Below are 18,810 nucleotides of genomic sequence, written 5' to 3'. Positions count from 1 at the left end.
ACATTGCTTATCATAGTTTGTTTTCCTTTATATTTATTATTCCTCCTTTTCATACTGGACATTAAGAAATCCCTTCCAAATGTAATGTCATCTTAAGTGATGGGGGACAAAATCCAGTATTTTTGTGCAAAAATGTATTCCAATGTTTATCTTAAGATAATAAGCGGTTTTAGCTGTCTGAATTAGATAAATAAAATTAAAATTCCTAGTTATTTAGGAGTTATTTGTATAGCTTTAACATTGTATAGTGAAAGAATTAATATCAATTTTAAGGTTGGGGCAATATCAAACTATCTTGAATGTTATTAGAGAAATGCTGCCAAATAGAAAGCCTTTTTATCCTCCAGAGAGGTCGTGTATGTTCATGGAGGGGCTCTAGATCAGAAGAGTTACAATCAACAGGCTGCAGTGTAAGGATCCATGTGTGCACTGTACATTTATACAGTCATGTGTGCAATTACATACGAATCAAATACCCCATAGAAAGCTGAAGAATGGGAAATTGAGGGACTATGGATAGAGAGTGTCCTATTCTGCAACAATTGTGAACTTCAGAGTGCACTCTGTGAACTTCAGAGTGCCCTCTGAAGCAAATTTATGATTTGGGGCTATAAAGACATTATTGCAGTTCAAATGAATATTCAGCCCGTTACATTTTCTTGTAAATGTCTTATTTTGTGTTGGGGGTTCCCTTACTGTTGTAAACAATACAGTATTTTTATGAGTCTACATGTTGTTTGTGCAAAAGGCTTTGTTTGAGAGTCTAATCCAAGCATACATACTATCAGTATTCAGGGTTGCTCTTGTAAAACAAAATGTGTATCTAATAATCCAATTATATTTTTTTTATATCAATCGACACCAGACATCTGAATGTGTTTTTTTTTATTTGGTAGCTATCAACAAAAATACTAAATAAAATTTTGTGTCTGTAAAAATATATACAGTATATAAGCCTTCCAATATGGCATAATTAACATACAAACAATAAACAGAGAAAGTTCTGATAAAGAGCAAACCCATGCAATCTAAAACTTTGCACTGAGTCATTTTCTAGCACAAGCAAAGTATATGCAAGATTATGAATACATAATGTTTATAAAAATGTATATACTATACTATATACTGAATATATATACTTCCTCTAACTGTGGATCAGAAAGTAAAGAACAGGCATAAAGTATCAAAATGTCATAGCAAAGAAGCCAGCAGGTGTATACATTATGCACAGTCTGTGATCCTGCAGTGCATATCAAAGAAGTTACATTACATACATGCATACAAAGCATTACACAAATTATATAAATACTCAAAAACAAGTAGAGGTTAATATAAGTTGCCTGTATAAAATATAAATATTAGGTCTGCTCATTTCATATGGTTTACATAAAAAATTACATTATGAATGGACCACCAGATATGCTGCTTACAAGCTTTGTTGCCACAGCGATGACAACTTTAATAGTTTTTTCACATCAGATTTCTATATATCTAACTTCATAACATGGTGGAATAAAACTTCAAAGTTGATTCCAGCTCAATATACACCAGAGAGCCAAAACATTATGACCACACACAGTCGAAGTGATTATCTTGTAACAATGGCGCATGTCAAGGTCTGGGATATATTAGATGGGAAGAGTGAACAGGGTGGTACTTCAAAAACAAAACAAAAAAGTGACATTGTGGGATGATGTGACATTATCCCGCAAGGCGTTGCATTGGATTCACATACCTGCAAGTCTGCATGTCCATCCCCTTTCCTCCAAGTAGACTTCCCAGATCATATGTCATAGACTCACCAGTACATGACACCCTTATCAAAGCAGCCCCTTGCATTGTTTTAATGTAGGGCAAATGTCTGTCTGAATACAGCCTAAATTTCATCTGTGGCAGCTATCCCTCACAATTTACAAGACTTAAAGGATCTGCTGCTAATGTTACCATCATATGGCACCTTGAGAGGTCCTGTAGAGTACATGCTTTGGCAGGTCAGATATGTTTTATTGGCACGCAGAGGACCAACAGCATATTGGGCAATGGTGATCATAATGTTTTGGCTCATTACTGTATGTGACCAGAGGACAGTTCATCCATCCTTAAGGCTTTGGTCTCCACAAGGCCCAGACTGTCAAACTGGTCAAACTCTGCCCAATCACTGGTCCAGATCATTGCTGTCGCGACTGCGGGGCCGATAGTGGCACTGGCAAAACTCCCTGATCCGACCACAGGCCTCCACCATCATCTCCTCTGGCACCGTCACCACAATGCGGAAGAAGTTAGGATACTCAAATGCCTGGGAGAGGACAGAACATGGATACTCCCAGGTATCAAAGTGATTACACACGTTTTTCAGTTTTATTGTAAATTTAAGTGCCTAGACAGATATAAGGACAAATGGATGACTGACAGCAGTGACAGAAGAAGGGACGGTGTCTTACTGAGGCAGGCAGACAGAAGACCGACTGCTCCGTTACCAGCCGTTCAGTAAAGTTCACGTCATTCTCAAAATCTGGAAAGTGATCCATGTCAATCCCCACCTAGACAAATGTAGATACACACACAATTTCCTCTTATATAAAGTTTGAATTTATAATCAAACCTAAATTTATATGATAAATGCGTTATTTTACATTACAGGTAGCAAACACTTCTTGAGAACGTTGCCAAAAAGTCAAGCCCCAAAAACACTGAATCCTACATAATGTGATTCAATAGCATCTTTTGTTATAGCCTGCCTGCCTAGTAAATGGACTGCACCTATTTATCATTTTTATATTCTTAGAGACCACTCAAACCACTTTACACTACATGCCACATTCACCCACTCAAACGCACACATTCATACAGTGATTTCTAAACCTACACACATACTCACACACCAATCGGGGGCAACACGGTATCTAGCCCAAGGACACTTCGAAAAGTGGACTAGAGGAGCCAGGGATTGAACCACTGACCTCCTGCTTAGTGGACAACCCACTCTACCTCCTGAGCCACTGCCACCCATGTGTTTCAAACTCCATTCTCCCAGTTTGTGACACAGGTCTTCTGTTAAAAATTTGTAGTTTTAAAATTTGTAGTCTAAAAATTTGTAGTCTAAACCTAACTTCAGAAGGCTCTCTCCAGACCCACATTGAATATCATACTCTCTGTGACAAGAAAACTGAACTAATGTGTAAAATTGGTGTTGTGCCCCCTTTAACTACAAAGTCATCATGACAAAAAAAAATATTTGAGTGTTTGTCCATGTTCAAAATAAATCACACACACTCTTGGTACTGACCATGAGGTACATGGCTCCTGAGGGCATGACAGGGTTCAGGCCGGGGATGGTGGACAGCTCATTGAAACAAATCTCTGAGTTGGACTGAGGATGAAACAGATAAACCATCCAGTCAGTCTCATGTGGTACTTACTGTATTACTGTAAGTCAGAATACAAATAAATAGAACAAGTAAAAACTGTTTTTAAAAAAAACATTTTTTATTGTTCAAGAGTAGGGCCTAAAGGATACATTAGTTTTTACACCAATCAAAACCACTATATATATATAGGATATCTGAAAATATAGCATACTCAAAATTTTAATTATTCATAGCAGAATGGAGTAGCTGCTGCTGAGCACAAATAACACTATCCAGGTAAGGGGTCAGCCAATTGACTCCTGTCCAGGGTATAATTTATAGAGTATTTTGATCAAAGTGTAAGTCCGAGTAAAATATAGAGATGGTAAGAAGATGAACTGTATATAGAAGGATATTACTCGTTCCTAATTAATTATCAGCCCATTTACCTTTAGGAAGCTGATTGTGGTGGTGTAGAAACTCTGAGGTGTGTTATTGAGGATGCCCTCCAGCGCACCCTGGACAATGCTGCAGGCTCCCAGAATACGTTGGCTCAGTTTCACTAGTCCCTGTCTAATCTGTAGACGAGACATATTACATGTGTCAATTAGTTAAATATAAGAGTAATCTATTGTGTTTCTTCTACAGTTTCTTAAAAGAATACACAAAAAGAAATACCTCGGAACCAAATATATCATTCCTGTCATGGATGAGGATCCATCCCATCCTCCAACCAGGGACCAGCCAGCGTTTAGCCAAGCCACCACAGGAAAGGATGGGAATGTCACTGCTGAGAGACGCCATGGAAGGACAACTGCAACCTGGGAAAACCTAAAGACAGGAGCAGGAAAAAAATGAAATATGTTCTGATGCTAAAATCAATCATGGTCATGCGTCACCATTACGTTGCGTAATAGTGGGCTTGATGATAAAACATGTTTATTGAGCTCAAATGAAACCATAAGTATGACAAGATTAGGTATTGCGAAAGTTATGTTTGATGCATGCTAAAAGTGTCAGTGTCAATTTGCATCCATATTTATTGTGTTTGTATCGTGCTTGAATCTATGGTACATGCACTGATGTCTCACATACTGTCATTTCAAACAATTTAAATAGATTTCCAAATACACAGACTTTATTTGTTTAGTAAATATAAATATCCACGACGTTTAAGTGATTAAAGCAGCATTCATTTGTTCATTTAATTAATTAACTTTTCTGGCCAATTGGGGTAAGCGGAATAAGCTGACACAGCATAATTTGTTTGTAAAGTGAATATGGCTAATTACATATTTACACATTCAACAGTTACAGAGCAACATAAGCACTGTTTAGAGTTTTGTTTCTGACCAATTTGCAAATATAAGTCCAATATTCACTCCCATGTTAGCTCTGTTTTGGTTTCCACCAACTCCTGAGAGAAATATCTGGCTCTTTAACTGCTAAACTCTCCACTATGTTCTAGTTGCTAACTTTGTTTGTCTGATGTTTGGTGCTGGAAAGGTAGTGTATGGTGGGTTCATCAGAAGTAATGCCTGCTGCAGCTAGAAATGAGGTTGAGCGCGATGAGAGAGAAACAAAACAATGCATTCGTGGGCTGTGAAACAAAAAATTAACTGAAAGATGATAAAACACAAATGTGAAACTGAGGGGAACTGCAAGTCAGCTATAATTTATCACTACTACTGTTCACAATTCATGTAGTCATTTGCCTCACCATTATAGCTCTCAGTAGTGATGACTTCATCAGCTTCTTTAAATTATAAAATTCCAACTATTAGAAACAAATTTCATCCCCTACTGCCCTAAACCGGCACCGATTTATCTTCAAATACAGGAGCTTTGGAAACAGCTGTAAAACCTCATATATATTTAGACTGTTTTTCACCAACTAACTTCAATGATTTTTTCATCCAATCCATCAACTTGTCTCTTAGACCCCATCCCAACTAGGCTGCTTAAGGAAGTTTTACCCTTAGTAAGCACCTCTTTACTAAATATAATCAATATGTGTATTAACAGGCTATGTGCCGCAGTCGTTTAAAACAGCTGTAATTAAACCTCTTCTTAAAAAGCCTACTCTTGATACAGATGTTTTAGCCAACTATAGACACATATTTAACCTTCCCTTTCTCTCTAAGAACCTTGAGAAAGCTGTCGCCAACCAGTTGTATGACTTTTTACATGATAATAGTCTATTTGAGGATTTTCAGTCAGGATTTAGAGTGTATCATAGCACAGAGACAGCACTGGTGAAAGTTACAAATGATCTTCTAATTGCTTCGGACAAAGGACTTGTCTCTGTGCTTGTCTTGATTGATCTTAGTGCTGCATATGATACCATTGACCATCAAATCCTATTACAGAGACTGGAACATTTAATTGGCATTAAAAGAACCGCTCTAAGCTGGTTTAGGTCCTATTTATCAGATTGATTTTAGTTTGTGCACATTAACGATAAATCCTCCATATACTCAAAAGTTAGTCACAGAGTTCCAAAAGTTTCTGTGCTTGGACCAGTTCTATTCACCTTACATATGCTTCCTTTAGGCAATATTATTAGGAAAAACTCCATAAACTTCAATTATTGTGCAAATTACCCAATTGTATTTGTCAATGAAGCCTGATGAAACTAATCCGTTCCAGGTTCCAGAGACTCTTGAATCAGCTAAACTTCAAGCATGCCTTAGGGACATACAGACCCGGATGACCAGCAACTTTCTGCTGTTAAACTCAGACAAAATTGAAGTTATTGTACTTGTACTCCTACTTGTACTCCAACACCTCAGAAACACCTTATCTAATGACATAGTTACTCTAGATGGCATTGCCCTGGCCTCTAACACCACCGTTAGGAATCTCTGAGTTCTCTTTGATGAGGATATGTCCTTTAAATCCCACATAAAACAAACTTCAAGGACTGCCTTTTTTCACCTACATAACATTGCAAAAATCAGGCACGTCCTCTCTCAAAAAGATGCAGAAAAACTAGTCCATGCTTATGTAACCTCTAGGCTGGATTATTGTAATTCCTTATTATCAAGCTGTCCCAACAAATCTTTAAATACTCACCAGATGATCCAGAATGCTGTAGCACGAGTACTAACAGGAAATAGGAAAAGCACTTAATGGTCAGGCACCATCATATCATAGAACACTGTGAATATTCTTATATTTAGTCTCATTATTATTATTATTAGTTTTATTATTAGTCTTACTATTATAATACTCTCTTTATGTGGAACCTGCATTGTGCAATCTTCTCTTTCCTCCTGCTCACTCTCTCTATCTGTTCCCCTCTCTCCCCCTGCCTCTCTCTCTCTCTGTCTCTTTCGTTTGCTTCTCCAACCAGTCGAGGCAAATGGGCGCCCACCATGAGCAGGGTTCTGTTCAAGGTTTCTACCTGTTAAAAGGGAGTTTTTCCTTGCCGCTGTCGCAAAGTGCTTGCTCCTGTGGGAATGTTGGTTCTCTGTAAATAATATTTTAAAGATTACGGTCTAGACCTGCTCTATATGAAAAGTGCCCTGTTATAACCTCTGTTATGATTTGGTGCTGTATAAATAAAATTGAATTGAATTGAATTGAATTGAATTGAATTGAATTGAATTGAACTGAGTTGAATTTAATTGAATTGAACCATTATAAAACAATTGACTAGTGCAGCTTTAAACCTACAAATAACCTCTACCTGATCAGAGGATGCAGTCATTAATGTTTTATAATTTCTAGCATGCCTCAAACATTATTTTCTCAATACCTAAGCTTGTTACTCTTGTTACAAAACAAGCATGGTATGCATATTACCTGTATCTCTTTATATATAACCCCTTGAAAACTGTACAAAGTATAATAATTACATTTTAGAATTATAGATTAATACAAACATCAATTTGAATATTAGTGATTATATGATATTTATATTTTTCTGGAGGTGAGGGAGAAACCAAGGGAAGAGGAGAGAGGCAGTAAAAGAGTATGGAGAGAGAGAGAGAGAGAGAGAGAGAGAGAGAGAGGGTGACCTCTGCTCCACCAACGGAAAGCTGGTTCGATACAATATCTTTGACATTGAGCAGGGAGCTACCTTGCGCCCTATTGATCAGACTGGTATGAATGATATAACAGCAATATACATTTGAAATAGCTCTCCAATTTAAAGCAATTTTTGGCTTGTGGCTGTCTGACCTTACTAAACATGCAGAGTCCCTCATCCCTCCCCTCTCTGAAATCAAATATTAGTTAAGTAAGACTAAGATTACATTAAAACATTATGATCAGTAAGGAAAGGGTCAGTAGGGTGTGAAAAATCGGATGTAAATGATAATGGAGCAAACATGGAGCAATTAACAACTACTTTAATACTAGCCAATAATAAAGTAAAAATGTATGAATTGAAACTGTGAAAAAAAGAAACAGTTCAGTTTATTAAAATAATTAATTACTTTACAGGTCATATACATACATCTGCACAGAGAGTACTGCAGACTGTGCAGAGACGTGTTGTAAAAACATAATTACTGCTGAGGGACTTATGGAGGAGAGAGACAGGGGGATAATACCCCACTGACTCAGCCTTGCTTGGCTGGTGCAGACAACCTGGCCCCTCCGAACACTCGAGTTATAAAAAGGAGGCCTCACCACCACACCCCCAACCCAGCTCTCCACCCACTACACACCCCCTAAATCCTCCATTAATTGCAAACACATGCAGCCAAAAAAATGCAGAGTCATTCTGGTCTGCTTGTGCTCAACGTGAAATGGTCAGATGGTGGTGGTGGGGTTGGCTTTCTGGATGCACCCAACAACCCCAACTCAAAATTTTTCCACTCATAACAGCTGCTACAACACATTGAAAAAGCACAGATGCAAGCCTTCAAAATTCATGTTGCTTTGTACAACTGATGGAAAGCTGCATTTAATTTGTTGTGGCTGTGAGAGAATGTTTCTTTTCTAGTATGGAACTGTACTTTCTTCTGCTGCTTCTGTGTCCTTTCTGTTATCTGCATCTATATAATATTAACTTTATTAATGATAACTTTATTTACATAGCACTTTTCAAAACATCCATTAAAAAGTGCTCACAAAAAAAGACCAATAAAATCTATAAAGTAATTGTCTTCACCTTATAACTACAACATCCTCCCTACACTCAGTAGAAATGACTGAGACCCTCATGACCATCTCTCTCCAAGCACTTGGTTTTATAAATGTCACACTTTGTGAATGGACATATCAGACCCCTATTTGTCCACTTTAATGTCACACTACTAACCCATTCCTCTCTCAGTCCATTGAAGTAGGTTCGATGGCTTGCACACCACCCTATAAAATGATCAGCCTATACACCATATATATATGTGTATGTGTATGTGTGTGTGTGTTAGTGTGTGTGTGTGTGTGTGTGTGTGTGTGTGTGTGTGTGTGTGTGTGTGTGTGTGTGTGTGTGTGTGTGTGTGTGTGTGTGTGTGTGTGTGTGTGTGTGTGTGTGGTTGTGTGTGTAGCCAAAACATTAAAACCGTTATAAGCAGTACATCATGTTGCTAACTACAAAATCTCAACTCTGGTTCCAGAGACTCTAGAAATGAATAAAACAGAGCAATATATCCTGATTTGAGAGCCCAATTTGAAAGTATTTTCCATCATAAGAAACAGAGAGGTAAATGTGGAGGCCTGGCCTGAGAAATGTGTAGTATTTGGGTATAAGACATTTCTCTTTACTTTTTGAGAAACACCAGAGGCCATGCAATATGCAGACTATATTCACGATAAAATGCTAATTCTTAAGGTGCTTTCAGAAAGTAAGTTGTTGCCACCACCACCTCCATTCTTTTCCATGTAAATATGGCAGCTGCTGCAGTCAAAGTTGATGATGGTTCAATTTTTTCAACTTGCTGTTTGACCATGGCAAAAACAGAAACCACATTGAGGGAAACAACACGGAGGGCTAATTTTAATGGTATCTGAGTCACCTGAATTATACACCTCTTCACCAAATGGGTGAATGAAGAGAAACGGTATTGAAGCAACATCAGTTTCAAAGTCTGATTATCATGGTTATAATATTGTGTCAAAACTTTCTATTTTAATCATGTCATATTGCTAGCCGTTGCCTCAATTTTAAGATAAAAACTGCTCTGTTTAGCTATGTGATGAGATTAGAGCGGGTGGATAGCAGTAGCCTGTAAAATATGGTACAAAAGTACACCTATCACCGTACATTCAAAATACAGGCTTCCACTCGCTGTCTGAAAGCACCTTTACTTATAGTAAATGTCACTACTGAATGATTCCAGAATTTTAATGCTGAACTATTTTGGTAACTATGTAAAATTGGATCCCATCTTAGCAAAAAAGGGTGGTGGATGGATTTTGATTGGAGATGAATGTTACAGTTTCATTCCAATAGCTGATATATATGGCTAAATATGACTTTTGTAATTGACAAATTGCAAAAAATGTCTACCTGCTCAATCTGATGCTATCTGATCAGATTCCTTAGATCAGAAACCTATTACAAATAGGATAACTAAATGTGTCGCGATAATAATTGCCGTAAATTTGCTACTCGCCTTAGGTTGTGTAATTGAAAGCATCCAGAGATTGTGCTTGTAAGCATTGATTGCTAAAAAAATGGTGCTGATGCAGGCTGTGGAAATTTTGACAGCTGAGGGGTACTTAATTGATGAAGAGACTGAATTGTAGACATATAAATCTTTTTTCTTTCTACATGTACTGATTAGTTAGCGTAGTAAACCAAATAAGGTCTTTTACCCAGTTCTACTCGCCACCAAAGAGGCATTCTTGGCCTTGTGTACACCTACAGTAGGACCCTAGGTGGTTGCCTAGGGCGCAGAATGTCAGGGGGTTGCTGCAAAAATGCCACTAACAGAATTTTATTATTATTACAGTAATAATTTTATAAATAAAAACAGTCTTTTAATTACAATACTAAACATACTGCACACCCTGAACTGTCAGTTACACATGATGGAATAACAGCATGATGGAATAAACACTGCTGGTCCTCACAATTTTTCATCTGCCTTACACTGCCTTTGTACTTTGCGCACTGCACACTAATATAGGGGATGATGGGTACCGTTTGATGCGCAATTGTTCATCACTCAGCCCAAGTCCGGGATGTAACACTGACTGATTGATGGCACATGCTAGATTGGATCAGCTAGAGGGAAGCTTCAATTAGTAGCTCAAATTATTTCATAATGAACATGTACATGCCTTCAGGTGCACAAGGACGAAAACAAAAGAAGAAAAAAAAGAGGAAAAGAAAGCCCAATATAGAGGTATGTCTTCTTATGTTAATATTAAAATGCCATGTTGTTTGTAGACATTTCATTTGTAGTAGCTAGCTAGCTAAGTAGCAATAAAGCTAGCTAGTAGATAATGATACTAGAATAGCCACTAGACTCAGATACAGATTGAAGGATATGAATTTGAATGTCAAGTCAGCAGTGCTGGAAGAAGTATTCAGATTCTTTACTCAAGTAAAAGTGCCAATACAGGAATGTAAAACTACGCCATTACAAGTTAAAGTCTTGCATGAAAAATCCTACTTGAGTAAAAGTTGAGTAAAGTATTAGCAGCAAAATTTACCAAATCCTAATCTTGGCTAGGGCACCAAAATGGCTAGGGCTGGCCCTGATATGCTATATGATGCTGACGTGTAAAACAACAAAGCTGAATAAATACCCAAAACTCAAGTAGGTGAAGTGATATTCAGTGAATCAAAGGCTAAAACATTCTCTTTGGACATCCCCAATTATTTATATTTATCACCTCATCAGAATGGAACGTAAATTGGAAGCTACTGGACTAGACAATTCAACTCATACCTTATCTCCACTTCTTTAATGAGCTGTCAAACATTCATCCTGCCTGTGAGTGTGTGTGTGTTCCTTTCTGACGGTGCGTACAGGAATCCATGTGTGTGTGTATACAGTGTCTGTGTACATGTTTACATGACCTTCAACTAAAGTTTGACCAGTGTGAGCTTTTCAAGGCTGACACTAATGCCAGTGCTTTGGACTGAATGTGCTGACAATGTTGTTTTTTGGTTGTCAATTTGGTCATTTTCATACTTTTAAAGGGTTGTTTCTGACTCCACCCCAATACATTGGAATTGAATGGATTTCATTTATGGTGTTCACAACAGTGAAAAATTGCATTTAAAAAAATCATCAGCAACATCTTGTTGTTATCCATGTTATTCTGGATCATTCTTTTTTTGGTAGAAAGTAGTTATGGAGAAAACTGCTTACAGCAAATGCTGTGAACTATGTGAAGTAAAGGTGTATTCAAAATGCAGAAAAAACAAATTACAGAGGTGGCACAATTGTACAAAAAGTCAACAGAAGGAATGTTAATTTGCTCTAGGCTGCACCACTTGGGGTATTGTAAAGACACATCCATGTGAGTTGAAAATGCTTCAACCTTAGGATGAAAACTGACCTCATCACATGGCTGTATGACTCCACTTCATAAATGTACAGAGAAGAGAAAAAAAATAGAGTCTGGAGTAAATGTCTGAATTCATTAAGATGAGATCATTAAGAGTTGTCACCAAGCCACACACTTGTTGCCGGCTACAACTTATGTCTGTAGAGTCAACCCTTTAGCTGTTTGGGCTGAATAAAGCAGTTAAATTATGAATAATCAGAATGCACCTTAATAGGGACTCTGTTTCTGAGAAAAAAGATGCTGGCCCCGGATCAAGCAGAAGGGAGGAATGCACCGATTAAACTAAAACAATTGAATTTTTATAATGACACTGACAAAGAAACTGCAGATCTGTCACATCATGGCCGATTTAAGGTTAGTATTGGTGTGAATACCGATCTGGAGCTGTAGTTTGGTTTGCTGTAGCCCTAGCAGAAACATCTGAGACAGATATCTCAAAACCTGGGAAAATAAAACTCACACTATATAGAATAAGAATAGAATACAGTCAAATTTTTCTAAGAAAAGGAGTTGCAATGCGGGCAAAGTAGTACCTCTGAATTTGCATTTCAAATGGACATTTCATTGGCCATCATTTGACAAAACTCTACTGTGACAAAACCTCATTATATTAGAACGGAACGGCCTTACCGGTTGTTGCTCCCAGGTTTCATTCACAGCCCCTTAAATATGCCTCGCTGGTGTTACAAAGGGTCAAGCCAACCTGCCAACCTGTACTGAGATGTGACTTGTGTTGCTGTGTAGTTGGACTTACCATATCTCTGTAGATTTCATCAGCCAGAATTGGAACACAGTGTCTGGAGGCCACTGAGAAAACGAGAATCAACTTATTTCATGGTTTTGCTACAATGGGGCAAGTGCTGTTTTGATGTGACCAAATGTTCGCTTCTGACTTCAACTGTGATGCTGATTAAAAGCTTTTGAGTAATTTCAACTTCCTTTTTCCTACTAAAGCAGAGCGGCGCTATAGCTAACCTTTGAGGATCTTCTGTAGGTGTTCCTTGCTGAAAACAGATCCACATGGGTTGGATGGATTGGTAACAATCAGACAGGACGTCCTCTCATCAATCAGGCTCTCCATGTGTTGCAGGTCGATCTCCCATGACTTCTCTGGCTGCGAATCAAAGGTGTGTGTCAGGATGAGGGCATAAACTATATTGTTCATGATAATACACCCTGATGATGTTCAGACTATTGCAAACATGAGACAGTAACCTGATATAGTGTTAGAGAGTGTGCCAGAAAGGTGAAAGGTCGTATCCTCAACAGCCAGTATAAAGCTGTTAACAGTAATACAGTATATTCTTCAAAACTACTATTGACCAAGTCCTTGTACCTCTTGTTCTTCCATTGTAACTGTTTTTTAAGATGTCAGTAAAATAATTGATATCAGCAAATGTCCACAAACATAGAAAATAAACCATTGCCCTTTCACAGGTCCTATCTACAATGTTCTACATTCTTTACGCTGATGGTTACAACAGTTTCTTTCCATGTCTCTGTGTATCCTGTTTCCTTTCTGCCATTCACCAATAACAGGAGGCCCACATCCTCCTCCCATCAGTGGCCTGATTCACACATCTCCTCCTATGATGTCTGTTTAAGATATTTTACTACACTACTATGTTATTACATTGGTCTGCAGTCAGTTGAACATGTGAAATATTTCTGGGAAAGAGATTAACTCCCTTGAATTAAAATGACTTCAGCAGATATATTGATTTACTGGATTTTAATGTGCTTGATGATGAGCTAGTACGTTTTATTTACACTTATGTGGTAGATCATTTTAAGTTTGCCCTTGATTAACAGCTTGAAATCTGCTTTCAATCTGCTGAGATTTAAAGCTCATCCTAAACCTCTAACTGTATACAGCTTGATTCCTTCAGCTCTTATGACATTTTCAACATATTCTCTGTATTTAATTCCAAAATGGAAAATTGCACAACATGAGAAGAGAAACCAGAAAAAAATTGCTGAGAGAAAATGTTAAATCTAATGCAATGCCAGTGACACATTAATATAACAAGTGGGTAAACTATGGCCTCTTGTCTTTACCGAAAAAGCCCTCTTCTATAATGTACCTTATGTGACATTGGCAACACACAATTTTTGATTATACAAAATATAAATTTATTAGTAACCTTAAATTAATACCCAGAATTTTCCTCAGTGGCTGGCTGCAGTGTTGCAACAAAAAATAAATAAATAAATCCCTTTTGGCCCAACTCTTTGCATTTTCCCTGTAGACTGCCACTGTCTAACCTCAAACTGCAAAAAATATCAAACTATTACTATTAGTATTATGAATTTTAAGACCTTTGAATTTGAATGCACCATGGATGTATTTACTTGATACTGTGTTCCAACATGATACCTCCTTTATTCTACTGAAAGAGATTTGCTTGCAGCGAAAAAGTTCTTCATGCTTCCTGAGGCTTCTGCATTATGGGGCTCAGAAAGTATGTACATTAGAATTCTTCTCTTGCTGAGCAGGCTCACTCTCAAATAGCACGAAAATAATCTACTGATTCGGCTCCTCAAGATGTTTTAAATTTTAATTGGACATAACAGCTCAAATTGTGACTATACAAATAGTCATTTCAAAGTGCTTGTAATGCTCAGTAAAAAAAGACCATCATCTTACAACCATTTCTTTTGTAATGATGATGTCGGGTGACCTGCAATTGTCAGAAGTCCAAAATTGCTTCAAAGTCAAGTGTTGTTTTTGGGGGATTCTGCTGCATTCATGGAATGTCAGCATGGCTGGGACTATTCCTAGGTGGCTAGCCCTAGTGCTAACCTTATCTTGATGTAACTGCCAGTGGTGGTGCATTTGCAGCCATTCTGCCAACAGTTTGTTGACATGCCTGTAGTTCTTTTCACCAAGTGAGAATAAATAGTATAGAGAGGTTAGATACGGTACCCTTTAACTTACCAGCAGGTTGTAGAGTTTGACCTTGATACCCATGGAGACAGCCAGAGTTTTATATAAGGAGAAGCCTGGGCATGGGACCAGGATGTTGTCCCCTGGGTTACACAGGACACTGATAGCCAGGTCAATGGCCTGACTGCAGCCACTGGTCAAAATCACATCCTGGAAGGGGGCATTTATTTTTGAGAGCATAGCCACCCAAAACCATACATGTCTTCATCCATACCAACGCTAACATCATACAGTTTCTTGTCTTTGACTCGAATAAAATCAGTGTAACAAGTAGAGGAACTTCAAAGACATGCACTTTTACAAACTGATTAAAGGTCTATTTACTGTGAGCATAATATTGCAAGTATTGTGTTTTTGCATCATGCTACAGAAAGTCAATTTTATTCACCCACAATGTGGTTACAATGCACTTAGACTGCATTACACTGATTCAGATTTAGAGGTAGCACTGCAGAGCAATGAGGTTGAGAGAAAATGAATGAAGTGTGTCAGGAAAGGTATGAGTTGTATGAAGAGTAAGCACCTCTGCCTCTAGTGGAGCCTCAGGGCAGCTATAAAAGTTGGCCACTGCCTGTCGGCTCTTCAGATAACCTGCCAGTGAACACAGAGAAAATTTACAGTACAGACAAACAGAGATTACGCTCACAGATGGTGAAAAATCCAACTGTATAATTTTCATTGCATTTCCTCCCTTTGGAGCACAACATCACTAACTGTTGGGGTTGGTAAACATGAGCAAGCAGTATGTGATTTATCGACATCAGACAATTTCTGTGCACTAAATTTCTCAATACAAGCTGAAAGTAACAAGAAAGTCACTAATGTAACTGTAAAACTACTGTATATAATATCTCACCTTTATGTATCTGTACTTCAGCTATCAGGGCTAACATAAAGTAACACATTTATCCTTAGTGGATTTAAAGACGTTTGCTTCGGATTTAGTCAGTTTGTTGGTTAGTGTGACTCACCAACAGAAGGAGCGTAGCCGTTGTATTTTTGGGAGTCTATAGCATCTTTCATGGCCTGAAGCACTGCATGATCTGTAGGTAGGTTTCCAAACACAGTGGGGTCCCCTGGGGAATAGAAAGCGAAAAGTCAACATCCCTCTGCTCATGAAAAAAATACAAGTGGAATGTAGAGCACATAATTGTGTAAGAAACATAAATCTCTATAAGATAAAAAGCTATTAGAAGTGTTGCAAAACAAAAATAAATACATCAGTGTTTACAGCAGTGAATATGCAGGATGCACTGCACATGTGTTTACAATCAGTCAAGCTCTTGCAATAGTAGTATATCATATAGTGTAGGCAATGTATTGGTCTATTTTTCATTTCTAGTCTTAGAAAGTAATTGGAAATCTAAGGGGGGTAGTTATTCTTTAGTTATTCTTATCTGAAGACTGTCTTGCTGCTTGTTGGCTTATCAATTAATTAATTAATTATTACTAGTTGAACTTTTGCATTGCATGTGAGCAACAAAGTGGTATCTCCAGATGTTTTGAAATCACAAGTTTAGACATGCAGAAACCCTCTCACCTATGGAAAGTGCGATCATGGGTTTATTATGATTTGGGGTGAGCTTCATTCCATCCACAATGGCCCTGATAGGATTAAGTGTGTTGTTGGCCATCTCTGAAGCCTTCACTTCCCATCTCTGCCTGCGGCTCTTGGCTTTGGCTGGATACAAACTACCATTCACACTGACATGGTGGATGCCATTCCCTTGTACTCCCTTCCCGTTCACTCCAGTCCCACTCAGAGTTTTTGCATTAACAGTAGTTGTGCCATGGACACCATTCCTATTCATCTGAACCAAGTAAGACTTCTTATCCATCCTGGAACTGATGAGGACAATGAGTGTTAGAAGAGATATCGGGGTATTTCCAGTGATGGAAAGTACATTTACTCAAGTGGTACTGTACTTAATCTTAAGGTGCTTGAACTTTACTTGAGTATTCCATATTATGCTACTTTATGTTTTTACTCCACTATAATTCTGAGGCAAATATTGTACTTTTTACTCCACTAGATTAATTTGACGTACACAGTTACTAGTTTACACACTAAGATTTGATTTACAACAATCATCCTATAAAATATAATGAATTGTTATAGATTAAACTACCAACACTACAAAAATACTCAAAATTAGCTCCTCCCCAAAGAGCTACACCTCTAATATGCTCCTTAGATGATAATATATCAATAATTAAAAAAAAAAAATCCAATAACTGCTAATAAAATACATTATAATATAACACTCCCTGAAAGTGGCCATTCTGCATAATCAGTACTTTTACTTCTGGTACTTTAGTTACATGCTGTTGTTAATAATTCTGTATTCTTACTTAAGTAACATTTTTATTTCAGGCCTTTTTTTTTTAACAGTGGGGTTTTGATTCAGTTACTAAGTAGAGAATATTAAAAAATTTCTTTAGTAATGCTGATACAAAACTGCACAAAACTTTCCTCAAATTTGTTGTTTTATTAATGAAACAAGATTAATCAAAAATAAAAGTAAGAGTAATTAAAATACTCTTATTAATAGCCTAATTTTAAAAGCCTGTTCAGCCTTCAGTGCTATTGATCATCATACTGCATTGAGATATTATTCACAGTTGAAAATATAGGGGAAGGGGTCTTTCATGATTCTGCAGGATTCTTAACGTTACTAATGCATATTATTATAAATAGCAGATTTTAATTTTTTTGCATATAAATTGAGCTCGTCCTTTTTTTTTAAACAGTCTTTTTTCCTTATGAACAAAAAAGCCACGCAGTGATCAGTTAATCCGCATCATAAACAATTCATATCACCGGAGTCGCACAAGAGTTATTCTCAAGTCTTACTATATAATTAATTGATTATCGTGCAAAACAAATTCACTTTGGAACACAAGTGACAAAGATTTATGGACAGTATAGATGAAGCAGCCTATCAAACTCGCAGTAACCCATACTGTGTTACTGTATATGACACCCATCAAGAGGCTGGACAGTTGCAATACATTTAATATAATGCATATCTCTGTGTCTCTTCAATAAATGTGAAGTTAAGTTTTGTAAACATGCAAACTCTTGATTTTCCTGCTACTCCAGTCACAGAATCAGTTATTCAAATTATTTTTTCACGTCAGACCACAGATTAATTGAAGAGATAAACGTCATACTTTTTACTTACCTCACTGAATAGTCAACACAAAGTCTGTCCAAAAAGCAGCAGCGAAGGTTAATTACATAAAATGAACTGTACGGGATGTATTAAGCCGGTTTTATAGCAATATCCTCGAAAATGGGTGTTCAACCCTGCCCATATTTCCATTGGTGGAGGCTGAGGGTTGTGCCCTTACACCCCTCTTACATCACTAACCAGAACCATACCACCTCAAACCCTTAACGGCATCAATTACCGGCTGGAGGAGGTAGGGCGGATTTCAAGAACACTGCAGGACTCCTCAGTGGTATCTGCAGTGCAGTCGTGAGCGCTGGTGTCAAAACAAATAAGGCGCAAAGTGCGAGTTCTTCAACATGGTACCAGCACAGGGCACCAGGGACGAAATTATGTATATTAATTATAAAGGAAAACTACAACTACCCCTCCCCCCTTCAAAAGAAATTACTTATTTTCATTTTACACTGCTTTATACTTCACTACATTTCAATGTCAAATACTGTACTATAACTTCCAAATTCAGATTTTACACACAAAACAGATCAAAAGAAAATATGATGTAACTTTATAGATTAAGTTATCCAACAATATACCGCTACTATTGTTAAAATTGATTGTGCCTCAGTTATACAAAACACTAAAATGCTACTTACAGATTAATGCATCAATAACAATAATGTTATATACTATATAATAGTAACATGTAAAAGTAATAGTAAAACACAAGAGCCATTTTCTGCTAAATAAGTACTTCTGATTTTTTCTGGTACTTTAAGTACGTTTTGCTAATTATACTTACATACTTTTACTTTAGTGAAAGTAGTGATATCACAATTTGAAAATACTCCACTATAAAAATCTT

The 18,810-nt window shown here is 37.3% G+C and overlaps 1 protein-coding gene across 1 annotated transcript; it reads right to left on the bottom strand.

Annotated features, from left to right (window-relative positions):
• Positions 1–887: 887 nt before the first annotated feature.
• tat (tyrosine aminotransferase) lies at positions 888–18,219 on the bottom strand. Its single transcript, XM_040133415.1, has 12 exons — positions 17,958–18,219; positions 16,313–16,617; positions 15,744–15,848; positions 15,296–15,363; positions 14,764–14,922; positions 12,801–12,939; positions 12,580–12,632; positions 4,026–4,178; positions 3,797–3,925; positions 3,287–3,370; positions 2,442–2,540; positions 888–2,296 (listed from the first exon to the last, which is right to left on the bottom strand). Exons 2-12 carry the CDS (start codon positions 16,608–16,610, stop codon positions 2,156–2,158), a joined length of 1,428 nt encoding a protein of 475 aa, XP_039989349.1. The 5' UTR covers positions 16,611–16,617; positions 17,958–18,219; the 3' UTR covers positions 888–2,155.
• Between the last annotated feature and the right edge of the window lie 591 nt (positions 18,220–18,810).

This window comes from Xiphias gladius, chromosome 8 (assembly GCF_016859285.1).
Source record: "Xiphias gladius isolate SHS-SW01 ecotype Sanya breed wild chromosome 8, ASM1685928v1, whole genome shotgun sequence".
Lineage (NCBI taxonomy): Eukaryota > Metazoa > Chordata > Actinopteri > Istiophoriformes > Xiphiidae > Xiphias > Xiphias gladius.
The sequence above is the reverse complement of the archived record's forward strand: the minus strand, read 5'-3'. Positions and strand labels throughout refer to the sequence as shown.